This window comes from Vidua chalybeata, chromosome 1 (genome assembly GCF_026979565.1).
Source record: "Vidua chalybeata isolate OUT-0048 chromosome 1, bVidCha1 merged haplotype, whole genome shotgun sequence".
Lineage (NCBI taxonomy): Eukaryota > Metazoa > Chordata > Aves > Passeriformes > Viduidae > Vidua > Vidua chalybeata.
The window spans coordinates 1,605,276-1,633,010 of NC_071530.1; the positions used below are offsets into that span (position 1 = coordinate 1,605,276).

General features: G+C 45.7%; 1 protein-coding gene across 2 annotated transcripts in view; it reads left to right on the forward strand.

Annotated features, from left to right (window-relative positions):
- The window catches only part of ALS2CL (ALS2 C-terminal like), a 44,569-nt gene that overhangs the window by 11,253 nt on the left and 5,581 nt on the right, over positions 1 to 27,735 (forward strand). For both annotated transcript variants that reach the window (XM_053939021.1, XM_053939010.1), the window contains exons 4-23: positions 601 to 666; positions 1,352 to 1,517; positions 2,039 to 2,167; positions 3,185 to 3,304; positions 4,632 to 4,708; positions 5,237 to 5,303; positions 5,754 to 5,950; positions 9,913 to 9,978; positions 11,074 to 11,172; positions 12,171 to 12,329; positions 12,582 to 12,693; positions 14,268 to 14,345; positions 20,145 to 20,287; positions 20,996 to 21,169; positions 21,721 to 21,814; positions 22,714 to 22,871; positions 24,120 to 24,182; positions 25,662 to 25,835; positions 26,822 to 26,864; positions 27,080 to 27,141. In XM_053939021.1, coding sequence (XP_053794996.1) covers positions 601 to 666; positions 1,352 to 1,517; positions 2,039 to 2,167; positions 3,185 to 3,304; positions 4,632 to 4,708; positions 5,237 to 5,303; positions 5,754 to 5,950; positions 9,913 to 9,978; positions 11,074 to 11,172; positions 12,171 to 12,329; positions 12,582 to 12,693; positions 14,268 to 14,345; positions 20,145 to 20,287; positions 20,996 to 21,169; positions 21,721 to 21,814; positions 22,714 to 22,871; positions 24,120 to 24,182; positions 25,662 to 25,835; positions 26,822 to 26,864; positions 27,080 to 27,141 — 2,247 coding nt within the window. The remainder of the gene's footprint in view (positions 1 to 600; positions 667 to 1,351; positions 1,518 to 2,038; positions 2,168 to 3,184; positions 3,305 to 4,631; positions 4,709 to 5,236; positions 5,304 to 5,753; positions 5,951 to 9,912; positions 9,979 to 11,073; positions 11,173 to 12,170; positions 12,330 to 12,581; positions 12,694 to 14,267; positions 14,346 to 20,144; positions 20,288 to 20,995; positions 21,170 to 21,720; positions 21,815 to 22,713; positions 22,872 to 24,119; positions 24,183 to 25,661; positions 25,836 to 26,821; positions 26,865 to 27,079; positions 27,142 to 27,735) is intronic.

The following is a 27,735-nucleotide window of genomic DNA, read 5'->3' on the forward strand; positions in this document are numbered from 1 at the left end:
CAAAGGGATTTTCTTGAGATTTTATTCCTGTTTCTTTGGGAATTAAACCCGGGTTTAATGTGGGATTTGCATGGGAAATGTGGGATTTGCTGGGAGAAAATGTGGGATTTGCTGGGAATTTTTGGTACAGAAAATGCAGATCTTGGAAGAAAATCTTGGGAGATATGAGATGGAAAAAGAAAATTCCAAGTTTTACTTGGAAAAATAAAGCTCAGAGCTGGAGTGTGACAACTCCATTATTTCCATCCCAGAATTCCCAAATTTTCCCAATTCTGACGGGAATTCTGTGGTGAAGAGTCTTTGAATGAACAGCTTGGAACAGAAAATTCGTTCATGGAATTTCATTCCGTAAAATCTGCTGGAAACGGATCCCGAGATTATCAGCACTTTTGCCTTATCTAAATCTGCCAGAAATCCTGGAATTAAGATTGGGAAAGAATTCCAAGATCCAATCCAACCTTTGATCTCAATCCATCAAACATCTGGGCCCACATTTTTCCAGACGTGCTTTTATGGGATTAAGGGAACTTCCCAAAAAGTTGGGATCCATGAACTCATCCCGAATTTCCCTCTCGAACTTCTCCTTGGAATTTTTTCCAGGTATTTCGTCACCTTCGCCAACTTTGTTGTGGTCCAGGGCTTCGAGCAAGCCGCCAAGAGCAAGAGGTCAGCGGGTGGAAAATCCTTGGGAATTTTGGGAATCCTTGGGATATGGGGACACCGGAGAATCCCAGAATTACAGAATGGTTCAGAAAATTCCCCAAAAAAATCCTCTCATTCCATCCCAGGCCAGCTCCCACTATTCCAGGTCGCTCCAAGCCCTTTCCAGCCTTGGACAATTCCAGGATTGGATTTTCCTCTTTCCAAGCACCCCCAGCTCCTTCTGGAGCTGAAAACTTGGGATTTGGGGATTTAGGGAAAAGATGGAATTGGAGAAAGGAATCTGTCTGGGAATTGCCACTTATCCCAGGTTTTTCTGGAAGCAGGAAATGAAAATGTGAATTTCTGAGGAGAACATTCCCAATTTTTCCATGGCTCCTGCTATCCCAGGTTGCCCCAAGCCCTGTCCAATTCCAGGATTGGAATTTCATCTTTCCAACCACCCCGAGCTCCTTCTGCAGTTGGAAACTTAGGATTTGGGGATTTAGGGAAGGGGTGGGAATCTGGCTGGGAATTCCCACTAATCCCAGATTTTTATGGAAGCAACAACTGCAAACACGAATTTTTAAGAAGCGCATTCCCGGATTTTTCATGGCTTTCTCCATCCTCACCATGCAGAAAGTTTGGAAAACAGCAGAGTGGGAATTCCAGGGTAATTAACAACCCTTTCTCATCATTCCCAATTTTCCAGCGAGGTCTGGAAGCTGCACAAGGCGGTGCTGAAGGAATTCCTGCGGGATTTCACCTCGGAGAGCTCCCTGAGCCTGGCCCTGCACTCGGTGCTCCACAAACCCTTCCGGGAGCACATCCAGAGCTACCTGCGGCTCCTCTCGCAGCTCCAGGAGCAGCTCCAGGAGGTGGGAATTCCCTGGAATGCTCAGTGGATCTTCTTGATCGGTTTTGTGGGAAGAAATATTCCCGAAAATTCAATCTGGATCTCCTTTGCTAAATATTCCTGCAAATCTAACCTGGAACTTGTTTAGTCCAGGATGGACACATGGCTGAATATTCCCAAAAATCCAACCTGGAACTCCTTTCCTAAATATTCCCAAAATTCCAGCCTGGACCTCTTTTGATCCAGGATGGACGCATTGCTAAATATTCCCTAAAATCCAACCTGGACATTGATAAATATTCCCAAAAATCCAACCTGGACCTTCTTTTCTAAATATTCCCTAAAATCCAGCCTGGAACTCCCTCATTCCAGGAGGGACACGATGCTGAATATTCCCAAATATCCTGCCTGGACATTGCTAAATATAAACTAAATAAATATTTAAATTTAATATTTAAATGGATACATATTCCCTAAAATCCAGCCTGGACTTCCCTTGACCCAAATTTGCAGCGTTCCTGGAGTTTTCCTGTCTTTTCCCAGGGGTCGGAGCGGGATGTGGTGGCCGCTGTGGCGCAGGAATTCGGGAAGCTGGAATCCTTCATCGGCCAGGTCCTGGATGAAGCCGGCTTCACCAAGGAGCTCTGGAAATCCTTGGGATACAAATTCACTGTGAGTCCCGAGGGAGTTGGGGGTAGGTGGGAATTAGATATGGATGAAGAATTTGATGAGTGAGGACTTTGGTACGGATCGGGAATTTGGTAAGGATCGGGAATTTGATATGGATCAGGAATTGGAAGTGGATGGGGAATTTGATAAGAATGAAGAATTTGATATGAATTGGGAATTTGGTATAGGTCAGGAATTAGATATGGATCAGGAATTTGTAGTGGATTGGGAATTTGATGTGGGTCAGGAATTTGATAAGGATGAGGAATTCAATATGGATCGGGAATTTGATATGGATCAGGAATTTGATAAGGGCGAAGAGTTCAAAGTGGATTGGGAGTTTAATATGGATCAGCAATTTGGTGTGGATCTCAGATTTGATAAGGATGAGGAATTTGATATGAATCGGGAATTTAATATGGATTGGGAATTTGAGGCTGGAATTCAGTAGAGCAGAGCTGGGTGGAAGAGCTGGAGGAACTCCCTGGGGGTTTCAAAGCTGAGTTTGTGTCCCAAACGTGTCACTGCCACTGGAACCCTGAGCCAGAGGGAATTTGATGTGGATCAGGAGTTTAATGTGGATCGGGAGCTTGATTTTGATTGGGAATTTGATATGGATTTGATATGGATTTGATATGGATCAAGGAATTGAGGATTGAAGTTGACAGAGCAGAGTTGGGTGGAAGAGCTGGAAAAACTCAGTGGGGGCTTCAAAGCCGAGTTTGTGTCCCAAGTGTGTCACTGCCACTGGAACCCCGAGCCAGAGGGAATTTGATGTGAATTGGGAATTTGGTATGGATCAGGAATTTGGTATGGACCGGGAATTTAGAATGGATCAGGAATTTGGTATGGGTTGGGAATTTGAGGATTGAAGTTGACAGAGCAGAGTTGGGTGGAAGATGAATTTGTGTCCCAAAAGTGTGTCACTGCCACTGGAACCCCGAGCCAGCTGATCCCTGCAGGAATTCCTGCCTAGAATTCCATGTCCTCTCCCAATCCTGTTTTTTCCTGCTGCTCCAGGACATGCTGTGTGTCCCCGAGAGGAGGCTCCTGGAGGACAGCAGGAACCTTCCCATCGCTTCCGGCACCGCCCGCTCCGAGCGGCTCCTGCTCTTCGACGACGTCCTGGTGCTCATCCAGGTGAGTCCGGGATCCTCCGGATAAATGGACCTAAAATTCCAATGGAATGGCAGAAACTATAGGAATTTCCATAGGAATGGTGGTAAAATTCCAGGTTTTTTTGATGTTGAACACACAGCAGAGTTTGGCTGTTGGGAAAACTTTGTCTTGGATCCATCTGCGTGTGGTTGGCTCTGGGAAAGAGCAGAGGAGATCCACAGAACATTTTCCCAGGAAATGTGGATTATCCACCACCACAGGCACCTTTTGAGTGGTCCAAACCCTTTTCCACAGGGAATTTTGGCCCTTGGTTATCCCAAGGGATTTGATGGATCAAGGATGACATTCCATGAGCTCCCACGCATTGGGATAAACAGGATTTTCCATGTTTGTGCCACGGCTGCAGACATTGGAGGTGGTTTTGGGGCTATTTTGGGAATTTTGAGGTGGGGGGATATGTTCCCATGAGGGAATTCCAGTTTGGATTGCGCTGGTGGCTGGGATGGGAACACGGGATCAGCAAATCCATGGAATTATCTCCATGTTGAATCCATGATTGCCATCTGTGTCTCACCTGCTGCTGCCGAGCTTTATGGAGGTTTGGGAATTCCAACTGAATTGGGATTGGCCTGGTTGGGAATTTTGGTCCCTTCCTTGTCCGTTCTCCCAAATCTAGGAAAACACTGTGGAATTCTCTGGAAAACTCCATCCCTCCAGGAAGCAGCTCTGTGTGAACACCTGGATGTGAGGCAGGGAAACGAGATAAGAAATTAAAATTTTCCATTTATTCAGATCGTTGGGAGTTTGTTTTGTTTGGGTGCTGCTGATCCCAAAAGTGACTCCTTAAATTTGGGATTTCTGGGATATTTCTGGTGGTGCCACTTGGAGTCCAAGTCCTAAGTAAATCCTGGAATGGATTGGATGGAAAGGGAGCTCAAAGATGATCCATTCCCACCCCATTCCATGGTTCCCGCCATCCCAGGTTGCTCCAAGCCTTGTCCAACCTTTCCTTGGATACTTCCAGGGATGGGCAACCACAAATGTCTGGGAATATTGGCTGGAATGATTTGGGAATGTTGCCATGTGATAGGGAAGGAATTCCTGTGGAGATCATGGTCATGTGGGAATGTTTTACTTCTGGATGTGGCCACGGAATTTTGGAAGAGCTTTAGGAGTGTTCAAACGAGAACTTCCCTCCTTTTCCGGTGGCTTTTCCATCTCCAAGGACTCTCTTCCCAATGTGGGATGGATGGACCAAAAAGTTGGGAATTTGTGCTGCCACTCCAGCTCTGCCATTCCATGGATGTTTCCAGCAATAACAGGACCATCTTTTCCCATTTTTTTCCAGGGAAACAGCTTCCAGAGTTTTGATCTGAAGCTGGTGTGGGTGGATGAAAACTGCGGAGAGAAATCGGCTCCAGGATTGTGAGTGAGAAATTCCCACTGGGAGTTAAAAAAAAGGAATGATGGTTGATGGGAAAATGATCCAAAGCTTTGTCCCATCTCCTTTCCGAGCTGTGGGATTGGGATATGGATAATGGGGTCTCACCAGCTTGGAATCTTCTGCCAGATTGAAAGCCCAGAATTTTTGAGGTTGGAAAAGCCCTCTGGGATCATGAAATCCAACCTGTGTCCCATCCCCATTGTATTCCCAGCCCAGAATTCCTTGGACACCTCCAGGCATGGGCACTCCAAACCTCCCTGGGCAATTCCAATGCCTGACCACATTTTCCATGAAAAAATTCCTGCTGACCTTCCCCCGGCACAACCTGAGGCCGTTCCCTCTCATCCCATTCGTTGCAAATGAATCCCAAAATTCTTTAATCCAGCCCTGGAGAACTTGAGATCTCTCCACAAAAACCATGTGGGAAAGCACCAGGATCTCCAGGAGGGGAATGGGAAGAGCTGATGGATTGGGAATTGTGTTTTCCATCCTTTTCTTTCCCCTCCCAGGTACAGCCTACGCATCACAACCCCGGAAGAGACGTTCGTCCTCTCCACCAAGGACCCTCAGATGAAGGTCAGCCTTTGGGATTTTCCCATCTCTTTATTACTTAAAACAGGATAATAATTCTGGTGAGGGTGGGTTGGGATTTTTGGCTCCTTTTCCAAAAAAAATCCTGGATTAGATGGCCAGAGGTGGCTCAGAGTTGATGGCTGGTGAGGAATGTTGGTGGGAACCCATCTGTTTCTTGCTGCTTTTCCTGAAGTTTCTCTTGCAAATCAACTTGAAATTTGTATTTCTTCTTTTTTTAACATCCAAGTGGAATTTCCCCCTGTTTTTTAACATCCAAGTGGAAATTCCTCCCTCACAGCTGTTGTGCCTTGCTGCAGTATCCAACTTCCAGGAGAAGTGGAAGCTGCAGATGAGCTTTGATGGGAACCCACGAGTTCCTCGCTGCTTTCCTGAAGTTGTCTCCGGTTGGTTTTCCTGGGGTGCGTGCTCATTCCCTGTTTTCCGTGCCCGCAGGCCGTGTGGCGGTGGAAGCTGGAGCAGGCCGTGCGCCAGGCGCTGAACGGGAAGCGGGATTTCCCGCTCTGGGGCCGCAGCGGGGAAGGCAGCGAGGCCCCATCCCGCCGCTTCTTCACCTACGTCTTCCGCATGGAGGGACGGCTCCGCGGGGCCACCTACGAGGGCGAGTGGCTCTGGGGGAAGCCCCATGGCAAGTAAGGAACCTTCTGGTCCCCCTTTTCCAAGTGGGAATAAGGTTGGAAGTGGCGGTTGGGCGTTTCCGTGAAAGATCTCCAAGGTCAACCCAAACATCTTCAGGTCACTCAACCACATCGTGAGGGGGCTGCTCCTTTTCTGGGCGGGCTCAGGGGGGATACCCATGAGGGCGAGTGGCTCTGGGGGAAGCCCCATGGCAAGTAAGGAACCTTCTGGGCCCCTTTTCCAAGTGGGAATAAGGATGGAAGTGCTGGGACGCTTCCATCCTCAGAGTTTAGCTTCGACTTCTGCGAAGGTTGGGAAAGATCTCCAAGGTCAACCCAAACATCTCCAGGTCACTCCCGAAGAGGCCGCTCCTTTTCTGGGCAGGCTCGGGGCGGGACACCCATGAGGGCGAGTGGCTCTGGGGGAAGGAACCTTTTAGGCCTCTTTTCCAAGTGGGAGTAAGGTTGGAAGTGCTTGGAGTTTCCACGAAGGTTGGGAATGACCTCCAAGGTCAACCCAAACATCTCCAGGTCACTCCCGAAGAGGCCGCTCCTTTTCTGGGCGGGCTCAGGGGGGACACCCATGAGGGCGAGTGGCTCTGGGGGAAGTCCCATGGCAAGTAAGGAACCTACTGGGCCCCTTTTCCAAGTGGGAATAAGGATGGAAGTGCTGGGACGCGTCCAGGAAAGATCTCCTTGGTCACTCAACCACCTCACCAAGGGTCTGCTCCTTTTTTGGGCACTTCCAGGGTGGGGAAAAGGTCAAAATTTGATTCTTTAATGAGGTTGTGGATGTGAATCCAGGCCCGGTTCTCTGATTCCTGGCTCACTCATTCCCAGAGGGAATTCCGGCCTTGAGGGCAGGATTAGCCAAGCCAGAGTCCTAAAGCTTGGGATTTATTGTGGTTTATGGATCAAATCCTAAAGGCTGCCCCAAAAACGTGGTGTTGGTCACCCTGAGGGTGCTGCATGAGCTGCTGCCTCTGCTTAGGATTTGGGCTTGGCCTAAAATCAAGATCTCAGCCTGGGGTATGAAAATCTCACCCTCACGATGAGGAAAATCCCCAATAAAAACCCTTTGTGGGGAATTTTATTTATGCATTTTGTTTATATTTGTTTTATTTTATTCTCTGCTGTCAGAATCTCTTTGGACTTTAACCAAATTTGAAATATCCAAACTTTTATCCCAGGAATTAAGAAAAGCTTAATTAAGAAAATTAAGCTTAGTTAAGAAAATCCAAAAGGAGCTCAAATGAGAACATTGAGAAATGTTCCATAAATCCAAGTTTAAGTGAGGGAATGTCTGTAAATCAAAGATCCCAATCAAATCTTTTTGGACATAGGATAGAGAACACTCTAGTTTTTTTTGGGGAAGAAACTTGGAATATGACCAAGCTCCTCAGCCACCAAACCATTGGGAAATTTTATTTTCCATGAGTTTTACACAGTTTGCTTTGGAAGCAAAATGGATGGAGAAAGACTCTGTTTGAGAAAGCCTTAAAATAATGAAAGAATTCAGAATATAAATGGCTTGGAAGGGATTTGAATCCAGTTCCAACCCCAAATCCAAAACTGAATCCTGAATATTCCATGGAAGAGATTGTGCTGTGCCCCGGAACAGCCCTAAAGGAGGTTTTAGGGCAGGGGACCTTTGGGTCATCCCCCGCTTCGCTCCCTCAAAACCATCTCCGGGTTTTTTGTCCTCTCCTGCTTTAGTGCTGGAAAACTGGGATTAATCCAAACCTCTCCTGCCCATGGAGTCACTCGGGTGAGGCATCCCAGGAAATTTCTGGCAGAACTGAGGGACTTCAGGTGTTCAATTCCTTGGATTTGAGTTCCCTTCTCACTCAAATCCCACTTGGATATGAATTCCCAGAGGAACTCATGGAATTCCTCTGTTGTGATTTTGTTGTTGGAAGGTTCTGGAGCAGCATCCCAGCCTTGGAGGCTGCTCTGGGATTTCTGAGGGAGAGGCACATGAGCGGAGCTGTGGGAGTGGGAATTTGGGCTCATTGGCAAAAACATCGGCGTTGTCCAGTGGCTTCCAGAGAGTCCTGGAATTCCAGAGTTCTCCAGTGGCTGTCCTGGAATTTTGGGTGACCTGGGCTGGGGGAAGGCCAGACTCCCACTCAGATGTGGCTTTAAACATCCTCGTGCCTGGAGCAGACATGGAATTATGGAATATCCTGAGTGGGAAGGGCTCACAGGGATCAAGTCCTGCACAGATCCCAACAATCCCACCCTGTCCACACTCCTGGAGCAGCCCTGGGAATGTGCCCATTCCTTGGGGAATGTCCAGTGCCCGACACGCTCTGAGGGAAGAACTTTTCCCTAAAATCCAACCTAAACCTGGCCCAGCTCCAGCTGTTCCCTCATCCCCTTTGGCCGATCGCCTTTTCCATTCCGACCCACGATGCCAAAGGAGATTTAAGTTAAAATTAAAATATTGGAATGTCAAACACGTCTGACCAATCCTCCGGAAAACCTGGAGAAGAGCCAGTCTCGTGGAGGTGTTTGAAACAACAGCCTCGGTGAAAGTCAAACAACCTCGTCACGGTTTTGGTGTTGCACCATCTCCTGGCAAACCGACCCAGAGGAGGTTTGGATTAAATGTTGGGAAAGAATTCCTGGCTGGGAGGGTGGGGAGGGGCTGGGATGGAATTCCCAGAGAAGTTGTGGATGCCCCTGCATCCATGGAAGTGCCAAGGCCAGGCTGGACACTTGGAGCAGCCTGGGACAGTGGGAAGTGTCCCTAGCATGGGGTTGGAACTGGATGTTCTTTAAGATGCCATGAACCCCAAAAATTCCACAATTCCATGGTTTTGAATTGTTCCAGTTGGGGCTTTGAGGCAAAGCAGACGAGCTCAGCATCAGCGTGGAGGGAAAATATTCCAACATTCCCTGAGGGATTCCAAAGCCTTGACCTGCAGCTCCAAAGAGCTCAGAATTCCTAAAAGCCCCGGTATTCCCTCAGCCTCATTCCCAGCTTTTATTCCAAGTTCAAGATCCATTTAAACTCAATTTGGGAGGGAATTCCTGGCTGGGAGGGTGGCGAGGAGCTGGGATGGAATTCCCAGAGAAGCTGTGTCTGCCCCTGGATCCCTGGAAGTGCCCAAGGCCAGGTTGGACACTCGGAGCAGCCTGGGACAGTGGGAGGTGTCCCTGCCCGTGGGATGAGATGATCTTTCAGGTCCTTCCAACCCAAAGCATTCCAGCATTTTGTAATTCCATTGTGTCCGGCTGGGCAATGTGAATGTGCAGGGATCCGATTTTCTGGGATGAGGCCGGAATTAAAGCTGTCAGTGGGTGGGGGTGGAGTGGGATTCCGTGAGGGAGGGAAATCGCTCCAGAGCCGGGCAGGGCCAGGCAGGAATTTCACCAGCACTGCCCATTCCCGACTCTCCTTGCTGCGGGATCACCTCCTGGAATTGCTTTTCCAGCCCCCACAAAACACGGGATGAACGATCCCTTGGGAATGGTTTTCCTCTCTGTTTTCCCAGTGGCTGAGCTGCAGGAATTCCAGGCTGTGGTGTCACCGTGTCCACGGGGATGTGCCAGGCTGGAAGTGCAGTTGGATTAATCCCTGTAATTAATTCAGGATCAGGTGCAAGGTCCTAAAGGCACAAGGCAGCACCTCCACAAAATACTTTTGGGATTAGGGAATGGAATGAATTCTTCCCACTCATCCCAGAGCAGGAAGACATTATGGGATTAAATCCTCCCGCTGAAAACCAAGGCCTGGAGGTGCCTTTTGTGTCTCTGTCCTCCAAGGAATTGTTTGGGTGTTTGCCATAAAATCTGGGAATGGTTTGGTTTGGAAAGAACTTTGGGAAAGATACAATTCCAAGCCCCTGCACTTTCCACTGGACTCCAAGCTCCATCTAAGCTGGCCTAAATATTTAGGCTGGGCTTTAGTAGGTGCTGTTCCATCTGGGAATGTTGTTATGTCCCTTGTGAGAGAATTCCTTGGATTCCAGGGGGACGCTGAAGTGGCGCGATGGACGCAACCACGTCGGGGATTTCCAGGAGGGCCTGGAGCACGGGTAAGCCTTGGGAAATTGGGTGTTCCCTGCTTTGGAAATAAACTGGAATGGTTCCTGCCAGACTTTGGAACCTGGACAGAGGGGACTGACCATGACTGACCCCACGGGCTGGAATCTGATCCCAGATCCCAAAATCCGTGGGAATTTATTCCTAGGAAGTGTCTTAAAGTTATTTTTAGATCCCTTTAAAACCTCACTTAAATGAGTTTTTCCTCGTGATTTAAGAAACCAATCCATGAAATTCAAGTATTATTTATCTCAATTTTATTGGAAGTAGGACTTTAGGATTCCTTATTTTTCCAAGTGTGGGGGAAACAATATCCCAAACACTTTGTGTTAGGAATCCCAGAATATTTAACTTAGCCCCTAAATCAGGGAAGGAAGAAATGGGGAACAGCAACACTGAAAGAAACTCTGGAGAAGGAACAATGAGGATCTGGGAGTGCAGCTCCCAAAGGGATGAGTTTTCCTTTGGAAAAAGTCCAGCAGCACCTGGGGTACGTGTCCCAGGTACGGCTGATTCAAGCACATAAAGATTGGGAATCTGGACAATCCTTGGATTTTGAACTTCATCCGCTACAATGGAGTTGCTGTTTTCAATGCAGACATTTCCATCCAGCTGGAACCTGATCCCAGATCCCCAAATCCATGGGAATTTATTCCTAGGAAGAGTCTTCAAGTTATTTTTAGATCCTTTTAAAAACCTCACTTAAATGAGGAGTTTTACAGAAAAAAAAAAACAATCCCATGAAATTCAAATTGGTTTTTAAACTTCATCCACTACAATGGAGTCGCTATTTGCTGACCTTTTCCATGGAGACATTCAATCCAGATGGAATCTGATCCCAGATCCCCAAATCCATGGGAATTTATTCACAGAAAGCATCTTAAGGTTGTTTTTAGATCTCTTTAAAACCTCATTTAAATGAGAAGTTTTTTACAGAAAAAAAAAAAAAATCAATCCCATGATGGTAAAATTGGTTTTTGAAGTTCGTCCACTACAATGGAGTCGCCCTTTTCCACGCTGACCTTTTCCACGCCGACCTTTTCCACGCTGATTTTTCCACGCTGACCTTTTCCATGTGCCCCTGGTAGGTTTGGGATCTGCCTGGTCCCGCGGCGCTCCGAGGACCGCTACGACTGCTACAAGTGCCACTGGTACCAGGGCAAGATGAGGGGCTACGGAATCTGTGAGTAAGTAAAATCCAGGATGGATTCCAGGGAAAAAGGGGTTCCAGGGATTGAAAGGGGGGAAATGTTCCCTGAAGTCTTTGGAGCCTGATCTAGAAATGCTTTGTGGGCATTTAGAATTCCAGAATTGTTTGGGAGCTTAAGGATGACCCCATTCCATGGGCGGGGACACCTCCTGCTGTCCCAGGGTGCTCCAGCCTTTCCTTGGACATTCCAGGGATCCAGGGGCAGCCACAGCTGCTCTGGGAATTCCATCCCACCCTCCCAGCCAGGAATTCCTAATTCCCAATCTCCCATCCATCCCTGCCCTCTGGCAGTGGGAGCCATTCCCTGTGTCCTGTCCCTCCATGCCTTGTCCCCAGTCCCTCTCCAGCTCTCCTGGAGCCCCTTCAGGCCCTGGAAGAAGCTCTGAGCTTTCCCTGGAATTTTCTCCTCCAAGGTCACCCCCAGTGCTTGGGCCGCTGGGAACACTGGGCTGCCGCCCGCTCCTGCTCATCCCTATCCTTGATTTCTCCATGCCAAGTGGGACAGACCCAGCATTCCAGCTGGGATAGGCCTATGGGATAGGCTTGTCCTCCAGCCTGGATGTTCTGCTCCTTCGTTCGGAGCTGCTCTTCCCAGAGGGGCCACTCCAGGGAAGGGCTGGTGGCCACCACAAAGAGCTGGATCCAAGCCTGGCCTCCTTCCTATGGATTCAATTTTCCAGCCTGGATTCACCAGAGCTTCCTGTGCCCAGGCTGATGAGAGGTCAAGGACTGAGTGGCCTCTCCCAGGACAATTCCAAGCCCATGTGTTGAGTCCTTGGATAATTTGGGAAGCTCTGGAATGTCCGGTTTGGGTGATGCACATTCCCAACAGCAAACAAGGATCCACTTCAATGCTATTGGAAAAAATCTTTGGAATATTTTGAGATGGATGAGCCTGATCTCCTCGCTTCCCTGGTTTTCTACTCCAGGAGTAGCTGTCAGATATTCCCAGGAATTCCGTCCCTCTTCCTGCAGGTATGGGAATGACCTGGTCTACAAGGGCTACTTCAAGGACAACGTGCGCCAAGGGTTTGGGATCCTGGAGAACTTCTCGGCTGAGCATCCCTTCAAATACACGGGACAGTGGGAAAAGGACAAAAAGAACGGATACGGAGTCTGGGAAGACAAGGAGAGGTAAAGATGAGGCGGATCTGAGGTGTGGGACAGCTTTGGGTTTGGTGGGATAAATCCTGGAGATCTGGGATGGATGGGGGGAGATGTAAGGCTTGAATTCCTTGGAGAACATTCCCGGAGCTCAGTTTGTGTGGGACAACCACTCCGGAGCGTTGTGTCAGGAAAAAAACCACCCTGAGCAGGACAAATCCAACGGATTGAGAGCTGGGAAAACAGGGAAAATCCATCACTGAGATCTTCCTTGCATTCCAGAGGGGAGAGGTACATCGGGATGTGGTTGGATGACCACAGACATGGAGAAGGCATCGTGGTGACCCAATCAGGGCTCTGCTACCAGAGGACATTCCATGCGGATAAAATGGTGGTGAGTCCAAGATTTCCGTGGAATCTGGAAATCCCAGGGATGGGGAATTCACCGCCGAGGGTGAGATCGAGGTTTCATTCCCGAATTCATCCTGGAGGACAAAGAGGGTTGGAGATCACAGGGAAAGGTTCTGCCCCCAGAGGGTGCTTGGGATGGACATTCCCAAGGGAATGGGCACATTCCAAAAGCTGCCAGAGCTCCAGGAATGTTTGGAAAACTCTCCAGGAAAGGGTGGGATTGTTGGGATGTCTGTGCAAGGCCGGATTTGGATCCTTGTGTGCCCTTCAGGATATTCCATGATTATCCTATAATCGTAGTTGGGAAGAACAAGGTCTTGGTTAAGTCTTGTTTCTTCTCCCCTTCCAGAGGGATTGATGGGATATTGGGAAGGAATTCCTGGCTGGGAGGGTTGGGATGGAATTCCCAGAGATTTGTTGCAGCCCCTGGATCCCTGGAAGTGTCCAAGGCCAGGATCTCTCCCCTGGGACAGTGGGAGATCCCTGCCCATGGATCCTGAAGGTCCCTTCTAGCCCAAACCATTCCAAGAATTCCGTAACATTCCATCTTTACTGGAAATCACAAAATCCTTACTTTTCCGGTGGGAATTCACCCGTCCAGTTCATAGAAAGTTGGGAATTTGGTTGGGAAAACAAAGGGAATTGGCACCGGGATAAAACCATTGCTTCACGTGGAAAATCCATCCTTAAAAAAAAACAACAACCCCATTCCTGCTTCCCGAATTAGGGAAAACCAGGATTTATTGGGTTTCAGGAGACATTTTTGGTTGAGGGTTTGGGATTTTTTTTTTCTCTTTTTTGGGGTTTTTTATTGGGCTTTTGGGACATTTTTGGTTGAGTTTTTGGGGATTTTATGGGACAATTTTGATGGAGTTTTTGAGATTTTTTTTTTAATTTTTTTTTTTTTTTTTGGGTTCTTAATTGGATTTTACAGGACATTTTTTGGTTGAGTTTTTCAGGTTTTTTCATTCCAGAGGGAAATATTCCAGCTCTGGAAGTGACCACGTTTCTTGGCTGGTTGGGGAATGAAGAAACCTTTGAATAAATCCCAGTGGGAAGAAAATTCCCTATGCATAGGAATTATTCCCTGGAATGGGCACATTCCCAACACTACCAGAGCTCGAGGATTTTCCAGGGATTCTTGGGATGGCTCCTGTGCCAGGAGTTGGATTTTGATCCTTCTGGATCCCTTTCCCACAGGGAATTCCACAATTCCACACAGTTGCTGGTTTCTTGGAATCATTTCCCAAAGAATTCCCTAAAATATCCCAGGATTGGGAGCACCACGAGTTTGACCCCGCGACAATCCTTGGTGGCTTTTCCTGGTTTTTTGTTCCTTTTCCATGGAAAATCCATGGAATAATCTTGTTGTTCCAAGTTTCCTGACCTCCTTCTCCGTGGATTTTCCCTGGAGCTTCTCCCAAACATTGAAAGGAGATGTTTGGCTTTTAAAAAATAAAAATTATTGGAATCTGCATCCCATAAATTTTTCTGGGATGAATTGGACCAGGTGGGAATTTCATTCCATGAATTCCTGACTTTTCCTTTCATCCCAAGGGCTCGGGAATTCTGCTCCTGGAAGATGACTCCGTCTACGAAGGGAACTTCACGGAAAATCTGACATTCGTTGGAAAGGTGGGAATTTTCATCCTGGAATTTCTCATGGATTCATCTCCCAGGTTCATTCCTTCCTGCTCCGCTTTCCCCGGCTTCCTAAAAAAAAAAAAAACATTTTCTGAATTTCTGGAATATTTAGCGCAGAAGGAAAGCTGCAGCTGGAGATTTTGGGAATTTCAGGAAGAATTTGGGATTTTCATGTTTTATTTACTTCAGGTTTGGTTGGTTTGGGTTTTTTCGTTGAGCTTTTGGGATTTATTTTGAGGTTTTATCGGACATTTTTGTTGAGGTTTTGGGGTTTTTTTGGTCGGGTTTTAATTGGGTTTTATGGGACTTTTTTGGTTGAGTTTTTTGTTTTTTTTTGTTGGGTTTTTATTGAGTTTTACAGGACATTTTTGGTTGAATTTTTTTTGTTTGTTTGCAATTTTATTGAGTTTTATGGGACATTTTTGGTTGAGTGTTTGAGGCTTTTATTGGGTCTTACGGAATATTTTTGGTTGAAGTTTTGGGATTTTTTTCTCTTTTTTTTCAGTTTTTTTTTTATTGGGGGGACATTTTTGATGGATTTTTTTTTTGTTTTGTTGTTTCTCTTTTTTTTGGGTTTGTTGTTGGGTTTTATGGGACATTTTTGATGGAGTTTCTTGGGGTTTTTTTTTCTCTTTTTTTGGGTTTTTTGTTGGGTTTTATGGGACATTTTTGGTTGAGTTTTTGGGGTTTTTTTGTTGGGTTTTTATTGGGTTTTATGGGACATCTTTGGTTGAGCTTTTGGGTTTTTTTTTTCTTTTTTTGGGTTTGTTGTTGGGTTTTATGGGACATTTTTTATGGAGGTCTTGGGGTTTTTTTGTTGGGTTTTTATTGGGTTTTATGGGACATCTTTGGTTGAGCTTTTGGGGTTTTTTTCTCTTTTTTTTTTTTTATTGGGTTTTATGGGACATTTTTGGTTGAGCTTTTTGGGGTTTTTTTGTTGGGTTTTTATTGGGTTTTATGGGACATTTTTGGTTGAGCTTTTGGGTTTTTTTTTTCTTTTTTTGAGTGTTTTTATCAGGTTTTTTTCGGGCTTTTTGGCTGTGCTTTGCAGCTGCACCCAAAATCCTTTTTTTTTTATCTTTAAAACAAAACCATTGCAGACTTTGGGGCCACAGGAAATGATGCAGAACCCGGAGCTGCCGCAACTGAGGCAGCGGAAATTTGGGATTTCGCGTTCCCCGACGCGTCCCGGCTTTTGCGCTTGGATTCCGACAGAAATTCCTGCTCCAAAGTGTTGGGAAAACCCCCAGGGCAGGGAAAAGCTTCCCAGAAATCCGGGAAGAGCGTGGCAGGAATTCTGGGAGATGGCACAATTAACGCTCGTTAATTAACGCTAACGAGCTTTGCCAGCCGAGGAAGGATTTGTCATCGCCTTCCTCCTCCCAAGGACATTCCATGCTGAGAAAATGGTGGTGAATCCAAGATTTCCTTGGAATCTGGGAATCCCGGGGAGGTGGAAAATCTGGGAATCCCTGGGGTGGATTTTGAGGATTTTGATATTTTCCCTCCAGAATTCCTGGTTTGGATTTTGTGGCAAATCCAGAGAAATCCGGGATTTAGCTGCAGCTGGAATGTGCTTCCTGCTTTTCTGGCTGGAATTCCAAGGCAGATTTGGATTTAATTTTGGGGATTTTGATAATTAATAGAGAATTGAATAACGGGGAGTGGAATAATAATTGAGAATTTAATTATAAATAGGGAATTTATATAATCCTTGATTAGATATATATATATATAATTAATATATATATATTATATATTATATAAATTATATATATATAAATTATATATATATAAATTATATATATATAAATTATATAATTTAGCTATAAATAGAGAATTTAATAGTAAAGAATTTAAAATGAAAGAATTAATAATAGAGACTTGAATGAGAGAGAATTTATATAAATAAAGGATTTAAAAGGAAAGAATTTAATAGTAAATAGAGATTTTTTTATCATAAATAGAGAATTTAATAATACAGAATTTATATAATACATAGAGTTTAATAATTAATAGAGAATTTAGTAATAAAGTGTTTAATAATAAATTTGATATGGAAATATTATATTAAATTAATAACACACAATTTAATAACAAATAGAGAATTTAAAAATAAAAAGGGAATTTAATAATAAAAAGATAATTTGATAATGGAAAATTTATATAATTAATAGAAAGTGCAATAATAGAGAATTTAATAATTAGAGAATTCAGTAACAAATAGAGAATTTAATCAGAGATTTTAATAGCAAATTAAAATTTAAAAAAATTAAACAAGTTTAAAATAAAAAATATTAATAGAGAATTGATGTTGAGAAATTGAAATAAAGAATGTAATTTATAATTAAAAATAATGACATTTATCATTTTAATTTAGTTCCTAATCCCAGATTTTTCCACAGGGAAAACTATCCAGAATTTAATTCAAAAAAATTAATTAAGTAATAGAGAATTTGAGAACAAAGTATTTAGTAACAATCAAGAATTGAACAGAGAATTGATACAGAGAAATTGAAATAAGTAATTTTTAAAAATTAAAAAATTTATAATTTTAATTTAATTTATAATTCCAGATTTTTCCACCGGGAAAGCTCTCTGGAATTTAATAATAGAAAATTTAATAATAAAAAGACAATTTAACACCAAAGAATTTAATAATAATTGAGAATTGTGTAGAGAATTGATGTAAAGAAATTGAAGTAAGTGATTTTTTAAAATTTAAAATTAATAAAATTTATAATTTTTAATTTTTAATCCTGGATTTTTTCCACGGAGAAGGCTCTCTAGAATTTAATAATAAAAAGAGAATTTCATAATAAATAGAGAATTTAATAGTAAAAAGGGAATCTAGAGAATTTAATAATAAATGGGAGTTTAATAATAAAAATATTTAATAAAAAGGGAATTTAATAATAGAAAATTTAGTAACAAATAGAGAATTTAACAGCAAAAAATTGAATAATAATCAAGAATTGAATAGAGAATTGATGTAGAGAAATTGAAATACGTAATTAAAAATATGTAAATTAATTAGTTAAAAAAAATTTAATGTAATTTGTTTTTTTTATTAATACATAATTTAAAAAATATGTATAAATAATAAAATTTATAATAAATAAAATACAAATGACAGGTATTATGGTTGGACACTGGTGCAATGCCAGCGCCCCCATGGAAATGCACCTTCCCCAAATAAATGCTGTGAGATGTTATCAGGAACAGAGCAGGGCAGGCCCAGGCTTAATAACAAAGGGAAAAAACTTTATTAAACTACTACTACAGAAAACACATGGACTAAATCCAGGATGAAGACCTTTTAGAGCACCCCTCCTCCTCCCAATTCCTAAAACACCCAGCATGAAACATCACCCGGGATTCCTGATCAAATTCCCACCCTTCAGATAATCAATACTCAGTCCATCAAGGGAAGTCTCTCTTGCGCCACAGACCCCCCAGGAAATGCGGGTGTCACCTCCTGTGTTTCCCTGTCACACATGGCGACCGCCCGGAGAAAATCTGCCAGTGTGACACTCTCCATTCCCAGTGTCATGGTTGGACACTGGCGCAATGCCAGCGCCCCCATGGAAATGCACCTTCCCCAAATAAATGCTGTGAGATGTTATCAGGAACAGAGCAGGGCAGGCCCAAGCTTAATAACAAAGGAAAAAAACTTTATTAAACTACTATTAACACAAAAAACACATGGACTAAATCCAGGATGAAGACCTTCTAAAACACCCCTCCTCCTCCCAATTCCTAAAACACCCAGCATGAAACATCACCCGGGATTCCTGATCAAATTCCCACCCTTCAGATAATCAATACTCAACTATCAAGGGAGAGAGAAGTCTCTCTTGCACCCCCAGGAAACACAGCTGCCCCCCTGTGTTTCCCTGTCACACATGGCAACCGCCCGGAAAAAAAAAATCTGCCAGTGTGACACTCTCCTTTCCCAGTGTCATGGTTGGACACTGGCGCAATGCCAGCGCCCCCATGGAAATGCACCTTCCCCAAATAAATGCTGTGAGATGTTATCAGGAACAGAGCAGAGCAGGCCCAAGCTTAATAACAAGGAAAAAAAACTTTATTAAACTACTACTACTACTGAAAACACATAAACTAAATCCAGGATGAAGACCTTTTAAAACGCCCCTCCTCCTCCCAATTCCTAAAACACCCAGCCATGGAACATCACCCGGGATTCCTGATCAAATTCCCACCCTTCAGATAATCAATACTCAAACTATCAAGGGAGAGAGAAGTCTCTCTTGCACCCCCAGGAAACACAGCTGCCCCCCTGTGTTTCCCTGTCACACATGGCAACCGCCCGGAGAAAATCTGCCAGTGTGACACTCTCCTTTCCCAGTGTCATGGTTGGACACTGGCGCAATGCCAGCGCCCCCATGGAAATGCACCTTCCCCAAATAAATGCTGTGAGATGTTATCAGGAACAGAGCAGGGCAGGCCCAAGCTCAATAACAAAGGAAAGAAAACTTTATTAAACTACTACTACAGAAAACACATAAACTAAATCCAGGATGAAGACCTTTTAAAATGCCCCTCCTTCTCCCAATTCCTAAAACACCCAGCCATGAAACATCACCCGGGATTCCTGATCAAATTCCCACCCTTCAGATAATCAATACTCAAACTATCAAGGGAGAGAGAAGTCTTTCTTGCACCACAGACCCCCCAGGAAACACAGCTGCCCCCCTGTGTTCCCTGTCACACATGGCGACCGCCCGGAGAAAAACATCTGCCAGTGTGACACTCTCCATTCCATGTCACAGTGCTCTCACCACCGGGCATGGACAGACTGCTCATAGGGCTCCTTTAAGGATGCTTTGCCATGGACCCAAAGATACAACAGTTCAGCTTCTCATCCTGGGACTACAGTCCCCCCATTTTCCCCTGGGGCCAAGGGTCCAAGAACAGAGATCATCTTCTTTCCCGAAGACAGAGGGCATCACCATTCCCTCCTCAGCTTTCTTCTGTTCTTGCCATTCCTGTGCTGTTAGAAGCTGAAGCAGGTCTCCTTGGGTCACCACTGCATCCCCCTAAAATGCAGTCTCTATTGCCGGAGATTTTGGTTCAGTCCATGGCTAACAAGAAAAGTCCAGCCAAAAGCTACTTCATCATCTCCTCCCACCTAAATATTTCTTCTTCTAACATCTCAGGTCCCGGACTGTCTCTCTTCCACTACAAATCAAGGAGGAGTAATATTTTACAAAGCCCTCATTTCCTGGGAAGGGTTAAACGTTCAGACTCCCTGGACGGCTGATATCTCGGTCCGGCGTTCCGTCTCCCACGCTGGGCATTCCCTTCCCTTCTCCTTCTCCTCTGCCGGCAGATTTCCAGGTGCCGCCAGGCTCTCTGTCACTTTCCCTCTTGGGGGGGGACAAAGGCATCTCCGCTCCTCTCCACCCTTCCGTCCAGGAGCTGGCTGGGTTCCAGACCCTCAGCCCCCTCGGCCTACCTGGACAATCCGCGTGGCTTCCCCTCCCCCACCCAGCCCGAGGCTGGGCAGGGGAGAGTCTGCACTCTCTGACACCAGAACCAAAGAGAGACAATTCCCTTGGGAATTCTTGCTTTTAACCCCCTGTGTTCTCAGAGGCGTGTCCATACTTCCAGTGGTCACTCCAGGTGCCAATATCCAAACCTGACCACTGATTGGTTTGACCCAACTTCCTGGAAAAAACTCACTTCCACGTCAAACCACGACAGCTATCTTTTACATTTAACAACGCATTTTAGGAAGGTTCCAATTTAAATGTAATTTTTCCGCAGGGGAAGCTCTCCATGGCCAACGGCTTCGTGCTGGAGGGGACGTTCAGCTGGCGCGGCGGCCGCGGGCTCGGCACCCACGGCGGGCTCAGTACCCACGGCGGGCTCGGCACGGCCACCGAGCCCCAGCGGCCGCGAGCCACAGCGTGAGCGCCGGGCCGGGGGCCTGGGGACGGGATCCTGGGGGCCGGATCCTCGGGATGGGATCGTTGGGAATGGGATAGTTGGGAATGGGATTGTTGGGAATGGGATCGTTGGGAATGGGATCCTCAAGATGGGATTGTTGCGAGAGGGATCATTGGGAATGGGATCCTTCGGATGGGATCATTGGGAATGGGATTGTTGGGAATGAGATTGTTGGGATGGGATCATTGGGAAAGGGATCCTCAGGATGGGATCCTGGGGGCCGGATCCTCGGGAATGGGATCCTCGGGATGGGATCGTTGGGAATGGGATCGTTGCGATGGGATCATTGGGAATGGGATCCTCGAGATGGGATCATTGGGAAAGGGATCCTCAGAATGGGATCCTGGGGGCCGGATCCTCGGGATGGGATCATTGGGAATGGGATTGTTGGGAATGGGATTGTTGGGAAAGGAATCCTCAGGAACAGGATCCTAGGGATGGGATCATCGGGATGGGATCGTTTGGAATGGGATCGTTGCGATGGGATCATTGGCAATGGGATCCTTGGGATGGGATCATTGGGAAAGGGATCCTCAGGATGGGATCCTGGGGGCCGGATCCTTGGGAAAGGGATCCTTGGGAATGGGATTGTTGGGAATGGGATCCTCAGGAACAGGATCCCAAACAAAAATCAAAAACAGAGATCCCAATCCCGTGTTGTTTTCCAGCCAGCTGGGCCTCAAGGAATTCCCAGTGGAGAAGAGATGGACGGGAATCTTCGAGCAATTCCTGGAATTCCTCCATTCCGGCTGCAAGGAGGAAATGGAGGAATCTCTCACGGGATTCCACATCCAAACCAGCAAGGAGCTGAGGAAATCCCAGGAATATCTGTTCTGCCAGAGGTACTGAGGGAATCCTGGGAATTCCTGAGGGAATATCTGTTCTGCCAGTGAGGGAATCCTGGGAATCCCTGAGGAAATCCCAGGAATCCCTGAGGAAATCCCAGAAATATCTGTTCTGCCAAAGGCACTGAGGAAATCCTGGGAATCCCTGAGGAAATCCAGGGAATTCCTGTCTTGCCAATGAGGGAATAGCAGGAATTCCTTTTCCGCCAAAGAGGAAATCCCAGAAATATCTGTTCTGCCAAAGGAACTTTTACTGAGGAAATCCTGGGAATTCCTGTTCTGCCAATGAGGGAATCCCAGGAATTCCTGTTGGGAATGCAGGTCCTCATTCCCACCCAGGAGTGTTGTGTAATTCCAAGAATTTTCCAGTTGTTCCCACTCAGGAAAAAGGAGCAGGAATTTCCCACCTCAGTTGGAATTTTTGCTGTTGAGATGAATCCACATCCATAAAAAATTAATTTTTTGGCATTATTTTAATGCCCCTTTGGAATTTGCCAGTTGGGATTTATCCACGGGTGGTTTTCCCTCCTCAATTCCCGTTTTTCCAGAGGTGCTGAGGAGATTTCTTGGAAAATTGAGGAGATCCTGGAAGAGCTCGTCCAGCACCAGGAGCCGGAGTCGCTCCAGAGTTATTTGGAGAAGGTGAGGATTGAAATGATTTATTACAATTATCAAAAAAAAAATCAAAAATTATTAAAATGATCAAAATCCAGGATTTGATGATAAATAATTGACTAACAGAGGATTTATAGAAGAAATAATTTCATAATAGAGAATTTTTTAATAAATAGAGAATTTAATAATGAGGAATTTACATTATAAATAAGGAAATTATTAATAAGTAATTTATATAATAAAAAGGAATTTAATAATTAAAATTTATTAATAAATAAGGAATTTATATAATAAACAGGGAATTTGATAATGGAGAATTTAATAATAAATCGAGAATTTCTAATAAATAGAGAATTTATATAATCAGTAAATTGAATAATAAAGAATTTAATAATAGAGACTTTAATATTAAATAGGCAATTTAATAATAAAGCATTTAATAATAAATAGACAATTTAATTATGGAGAATTAAATAATAAATTGGGAATTTAATAACAGAGGATTTGCTATAATAGCTAATTTAATAATAGACAATTAATAGATAATTTAATAAGGGAGAATTTAATAATAGACAATTTATAGAATTTAATAATAAATAAAGAATTTATGTCATAGAGAATTTAAGAATAGAGATTTTAATAATAAATAGAGAATTTATTTTAAAACCAGTGAATTTACAGAATAGAAAAATTAACAATAAAGAATTGATCCAATCAATAGCGAGGTTATTTTTCCCTCACTCACTTTTCCCTGGAGCACCTTTTGTTCCCTCTGGAATATCCCAGCAAATCCCAACTGGAAAAGGGAGCAGAGAGCATTTATGGCATCCAAAAAACCCCAAATTCCAGCTGGGAATTCCGGGAGAAATCCAGGTGCCCTTTGGGGCTTTCCCTCTCCTCCTGATCCATGAAATTGGATTCTCCAGGCGTTGGAATCTTCCCTTCATCCCTTGGGAAAGCTGCTCAGGGCTCTGACCGTGGCGTTCCAGGCAACGTATTCCGGGATCGGCGCCAACCGGCACCTGCTGGCCATGGCGCAGGAGGAGGTCAAGTTCTACTCCAAGAAAATTTGGGAATTCTACCAGTGAGTCCAACCTGGAGGTTTCCCATGGGGTGGGAGCATGGAATGGATCTTTGGGATCATGGGATTAGGAGCCGGGCCTTATTTGTGGTCCTGTTTTCTTGGGAGTTCTTGGTAAATCTTGGGAGTTCTTTGGGAGTTCTTCAGAATTCTTGGGAGTTCTTGGGAATTCTTGGGAGTTCTTGAGAATTCTTGGGAGTTCTTTGGGAGTTCTTCAGAATTCTTGGAAGTTCTTGGGAATTCTTGGTAAATCTTGGGAGTTCTTTGTGAGTTCTTTAGAATTCTTGGGAGTTCTTGGGAATTCTTGGGAGTTCTTGGTAAATCTTGGGAGTTCTTTGGGAGTTCTGGAGAATTCTTGGGAGTTCTTGGGAAATCTTGGGAGTTCTTTGGGAGTTCTGGAGAATTCTTGGGAGTTCTTTGGGAATTCTTGTGAGTTCTTGGTAAATCTTGGGAGTTCTTTGGGAGTTCTTGGGAATTCTTGGGAGTTCTTGGTAAATCTTGGGAGTTCTTCAGAATTCTTGGGAGTTCTTGGGAATTCTTGGGAGTTCTTGGGAATTCTTGTGAGTTCTTGGTAAATCTTGGGAGTTCTTGGGAATTCTTGGGAGTTCTTCAGAATTCTTGAGAGTTCTTGGTAAATCTTGGGAGTTCTTTGGGAGTTCTTGGGAATTCTTGGGAGTTCTTGGGAATTCTTGGGAGTTCCTGGGAGAGTTGCTTCCTTGAGGTGACAATGTCAATCAGAGCACAAATCCCTGTGGTTGGAAATCCGTGACTGAAGGAAAAATGGGATCACGGAATTCTTTGGGTTGGAAATCTCATCCAGCTCCAATCCCTTCCTACTATCCCAGGTGCTCCAAGCACCGTCCAACCTCTCCTTGGACACTTCCAGGGATCCAGGGGCAACCACAAATTTTCTGGGAATTCCATCCCAGCCAGGAATTCCTTCCTAAAATCCAACCTGAACCATTCCAGGATTCTCTGGCAAATCAAGACAAAGCCCAGCTGCTTTTCCAGAGTAGGATCGGGAATTGTGACCACTCTGCTCTTTAGAATCCATGGAAATTCTGGAATTCTCAGCCATTCCTGGTGCTTCTGCTGCTCGAGCAGAAACCCCTCAAACACTGCAGCAGCTCTGCTGGAATTCCAGGGATTTTCACTGATCTTGCACTGGATGCTGGGACAGCTCCTGCTTTGGGAACAAATTATCCTTAAAAAAAAAAAGGGAAGGAACTAATCCTTGTTTTTGCTCTCCAGGGGTTTGCTCCGGCTGGCCCTGGAGCGGAAGGGCCGCGCGCCCTCCGAGGATGAGGATCCCAGGTTGGTGGCACCTCCGGAGGTTCCGTGTTCAGATCCCGGTGGGATTTACGAGGGGTCCTGAAATTCAGGAAGTGCTGAGCTCATGTTTGTCTGCTTGAGCCAGGCTTAGTGCCCAGGTTTTCCCAGTGACTCCAAAGATCTCCTGGAGCTCCAGGTTTTTCCTGGTGACTTGGGAGATCTGGAACTCCAGGTTTCTCCCAGTGAATTTCCTGGAGATTTCCTGGAGCTCCAGGTTTTTCCCAGTGAATTTCCTGGAGATTTCCTGGAGCTCCAGGTTTTTCCTGGTGACTCTGGAGATCTCCTGGAGCTCCAGGTTTCTCCCAGTGAATTTCCTGGAGATTTCCTGGAGCTCCAGGTTTCTCCCAGTGAATTTCCTGGAGATCTCCTGCTGCTCCAGGTTTTCCCAAGGACTCCAAAGATCTCCTGGAGCTCCAGGTTTTTCCTGGTGACTCCGGAGATCTGGAGCTCCAGGTTTTTCCCAGTGAATTTCCTGGAGATCTCCTGGAGCTCCAGGTTTTTCCCAGCGAATTTCCTGGAGATCTCCTCCTGCTCCAGGCTTTTCCCAGTGAATTTCCTGGAGATCTCCTGATGCTCCAGGTTTTTCCTGGTGACTTGGGAGATCTGGAGCTCCAGGTTTTTCCCAGTGAATTTCCTGGAGATTTCCTGGAGCTCCAGGTTTCTCCCAGTGAATTTCCTGGAGATTTCCTGGAGCTCCAGGTTTCTCCCAGTGAATTTCCTGGAGATCTCCTGCTGCTCCAGGTTTTCCCAAGGACTCCAAAGATCTCCTGGAGCTCCAGGTTTTTCCTGGTGACTCCGGAGATCTGGAGCTCCAGGTTTTTCCCAGTGAATTTCCTGGAGATCTCCTGGAGCTCCAGGTTTTTCCCAGCGAATTTCCTGGAGATCTCCTGATGCTCCAGGTTTTTCCTGGTGACTTGGGAGATCTGGAGCTCCAGGTTTTTCCCAGTGAATTTCCTGGAGATTTCCTGGAGCTCCAGGTTTCTCCCAGTGAATTTCCTGGAGATCTCCTGCTGCTCCAGGTTTTCCCAAGGACTCCAAAGATCTCCTGCTGCTCCAGGTTTTTCCTGGTGACTCTGGAGATCTCCTGGAGCTCCAGGTTTTTCCCAGTGAATTTCTTGGAGATCTGCTGCTCCAGGTTTTTCCCAGTGAATTCCGTGGAGATCTCCTGCTGCTCCAGGTTTTTCCCAGTGAATTCCGTGGAGATCTCCTGCTGCTCCAGGTTTTTCCCAGTGAATTTCCTGGAGATCTCCTGCTGCTCCAGGTTTTTCCCAGTGAATTCTGTGGAGATCTCCTGGCGCACCGGAACCTCTTAGATCAACCTGTGGCCACCACAACCCAACCGTGCCAAGCTCGGAAGAGCGGAAAACAAGGAGAACCCCTTGGAAATCTCTCTTCCGTGGGTTTGGGAATATCCACATGGATTTCCCTGGAAAATCTTGGATTTTTTTCCCTCTTTTCCAGTCTCGGGAAGGGCTCCAGCCTGGTGCTGCCGCTGATCCTGCCCGGATTCTATCCCGAGCTCTACATGCTCTACATGCTCCAGCACCAGCGGGAGGACGAGCTCTACTGCCAGGGAATTGTGGAGCTCAGCCTCTTCCCAGATATCCAGCTCCTGGAATTCTTGGATGTGCAGAAGTAAGCGGGATTTTTCCATCCCCGGGGAAAATCCCAGAAAGGTTGAGTTGGTTTTGGATTTATCATTGGTTTTTCCCAGTTTTTCACTGGGGTTTCTCCCAGAATTCCTACTCTGGAATGTTTGGCTGGAAGGAGAATTGGTAATGGAAAATTGCTTTTATCCCTATTAACCCTCATTTTTGTGTGGAAAATTCCCAAATTTTTTGCTCCGAACCATCCAGAATTGATAAATGTCTTGGAAAAGGAATGTTCATTCCAGGGTATTCCCTGTTAAAATGTGGGAATACCGACTGAAAAGATGGAAAAAGTGGAGGCAGATGTTTCCCTTATCCATTCCTACTCCTGGATCCACCTCTGGAAGTGATTGGAAGCAGCTTGGGAATTTTCCTCCGGGAGTTCAGGAGCGCAGCAGATCCAGGGTCTCAATTGGATTCTGTCCAAAAGAAATGAGAGGAATTGGATCCAAAAGTGCCAAAATTTCTCATGGATTATCCCAGGATCATCCCTGAGGAAAGCAAACTCCAATGGGATTCCCAGGAAAGTGGATCCATGGGATGGAGGCTCCCAGAGAGGTGGATCCATGGGATGGGAACTCCCAAGGAGGTGGTGGGATGGAGGCTCCCATGGAAGTGGATCCATGGGATGGAGGCTCCCAGGGAAGGGCATCCATGGGATGGAATTCCCAGGGAAGTGGATCCATGGGATGGAATTCCCAGGGAAGTGGATCCATGGGATGGGAGCTCCCAAGGAAGTGGATCCATAGGATGGAGGCTCCCATGGAAGTGGATCCATGGGATGGAATTCCCAGGGAAGTGGATCCGTGGGATGGGAGCTCCCAGATTCCTGAGGCAAATCCCACCTGGAGCAGGGCCAGGAGAGGAGCAAACGGAGCCTCCGAGGCTTTGGCAGCACCTCGGAGGAGGAGACGGAAGAAGCGACGGGATTTAGGATGGAATCCATCCTAAATCCCGCTTTTCCCTTTCCAGGCACCTGTGGCCTCTCAAAGATCTCACCCTCACCTCCAACCAGGTAAGGAAAACCCTCAGAGCCAGCCGGGAATGGCAATGGGACATGGAATTAGGCTTGGATGAGGACGGAGCTTCTCCGAATGAATCCCAGGAATTTGAGCTCCATGATCAGTTCCCATCCAGAGGTGCTTCCTGTGGATTTCCATGGAGATTTTGTGGGATGGCTCCGGAACCTCTGCCCCCAGTATTCCAAAGGTATCCCTGTCTCTTTTCCAGAGGCGTTCCCTGATCAAGGATAAATGTTTCCTGTCTGCCACCGAGTGTCTGCAGAAGCTCATGTGAGTCCCTGTCTGGCTCTTCCCACTGAAATCCAGGGATTTTTTTTTTTTGGGAAGTGCCAGGAATTTGTACCTGTTTCAAAAGCATTCTCGGGCCATTCCATTCATTATTTAGGGAAAAGTTGTTTGGGATGTTCTTTCTAGTTCAAAGTGAATTCCATGGAATCTTTTCCTCCAAAATTCCATGAAGACGTTGATTGATGATGAAATCCAGCAACTCCCTGCTCAGCATCTTCACTTCCCACAGATATTCCCTGGGAAGGAATTCCTGGCTGGGAGGGTGGGGAGGGGCTGGGATGGAATTCCCAGAGCAGCTGTGGCTGCCCCTGGATCCCTGGAAGTGTCCAGGGCCAGGCTGGAGCAGCCTGGGACAGTGGGAATTGTCCTTGGCCATGGAATGGGATGATCCTTAAGGTCCCTTCCCACCCAAACCATTCCATGGTTTCTCCCTGTGGAAAATGGCACTGGAACAGCTCCTGCAGTCAGAGCTGGATTGGGATTTGGGTTGGGATTATTCCATGGCCATGTTGGATTTGGGATCCCTTAATATCCATTGGCTTTTCTGGGAACATTCCCATTCCTTCAAGTTGCCTT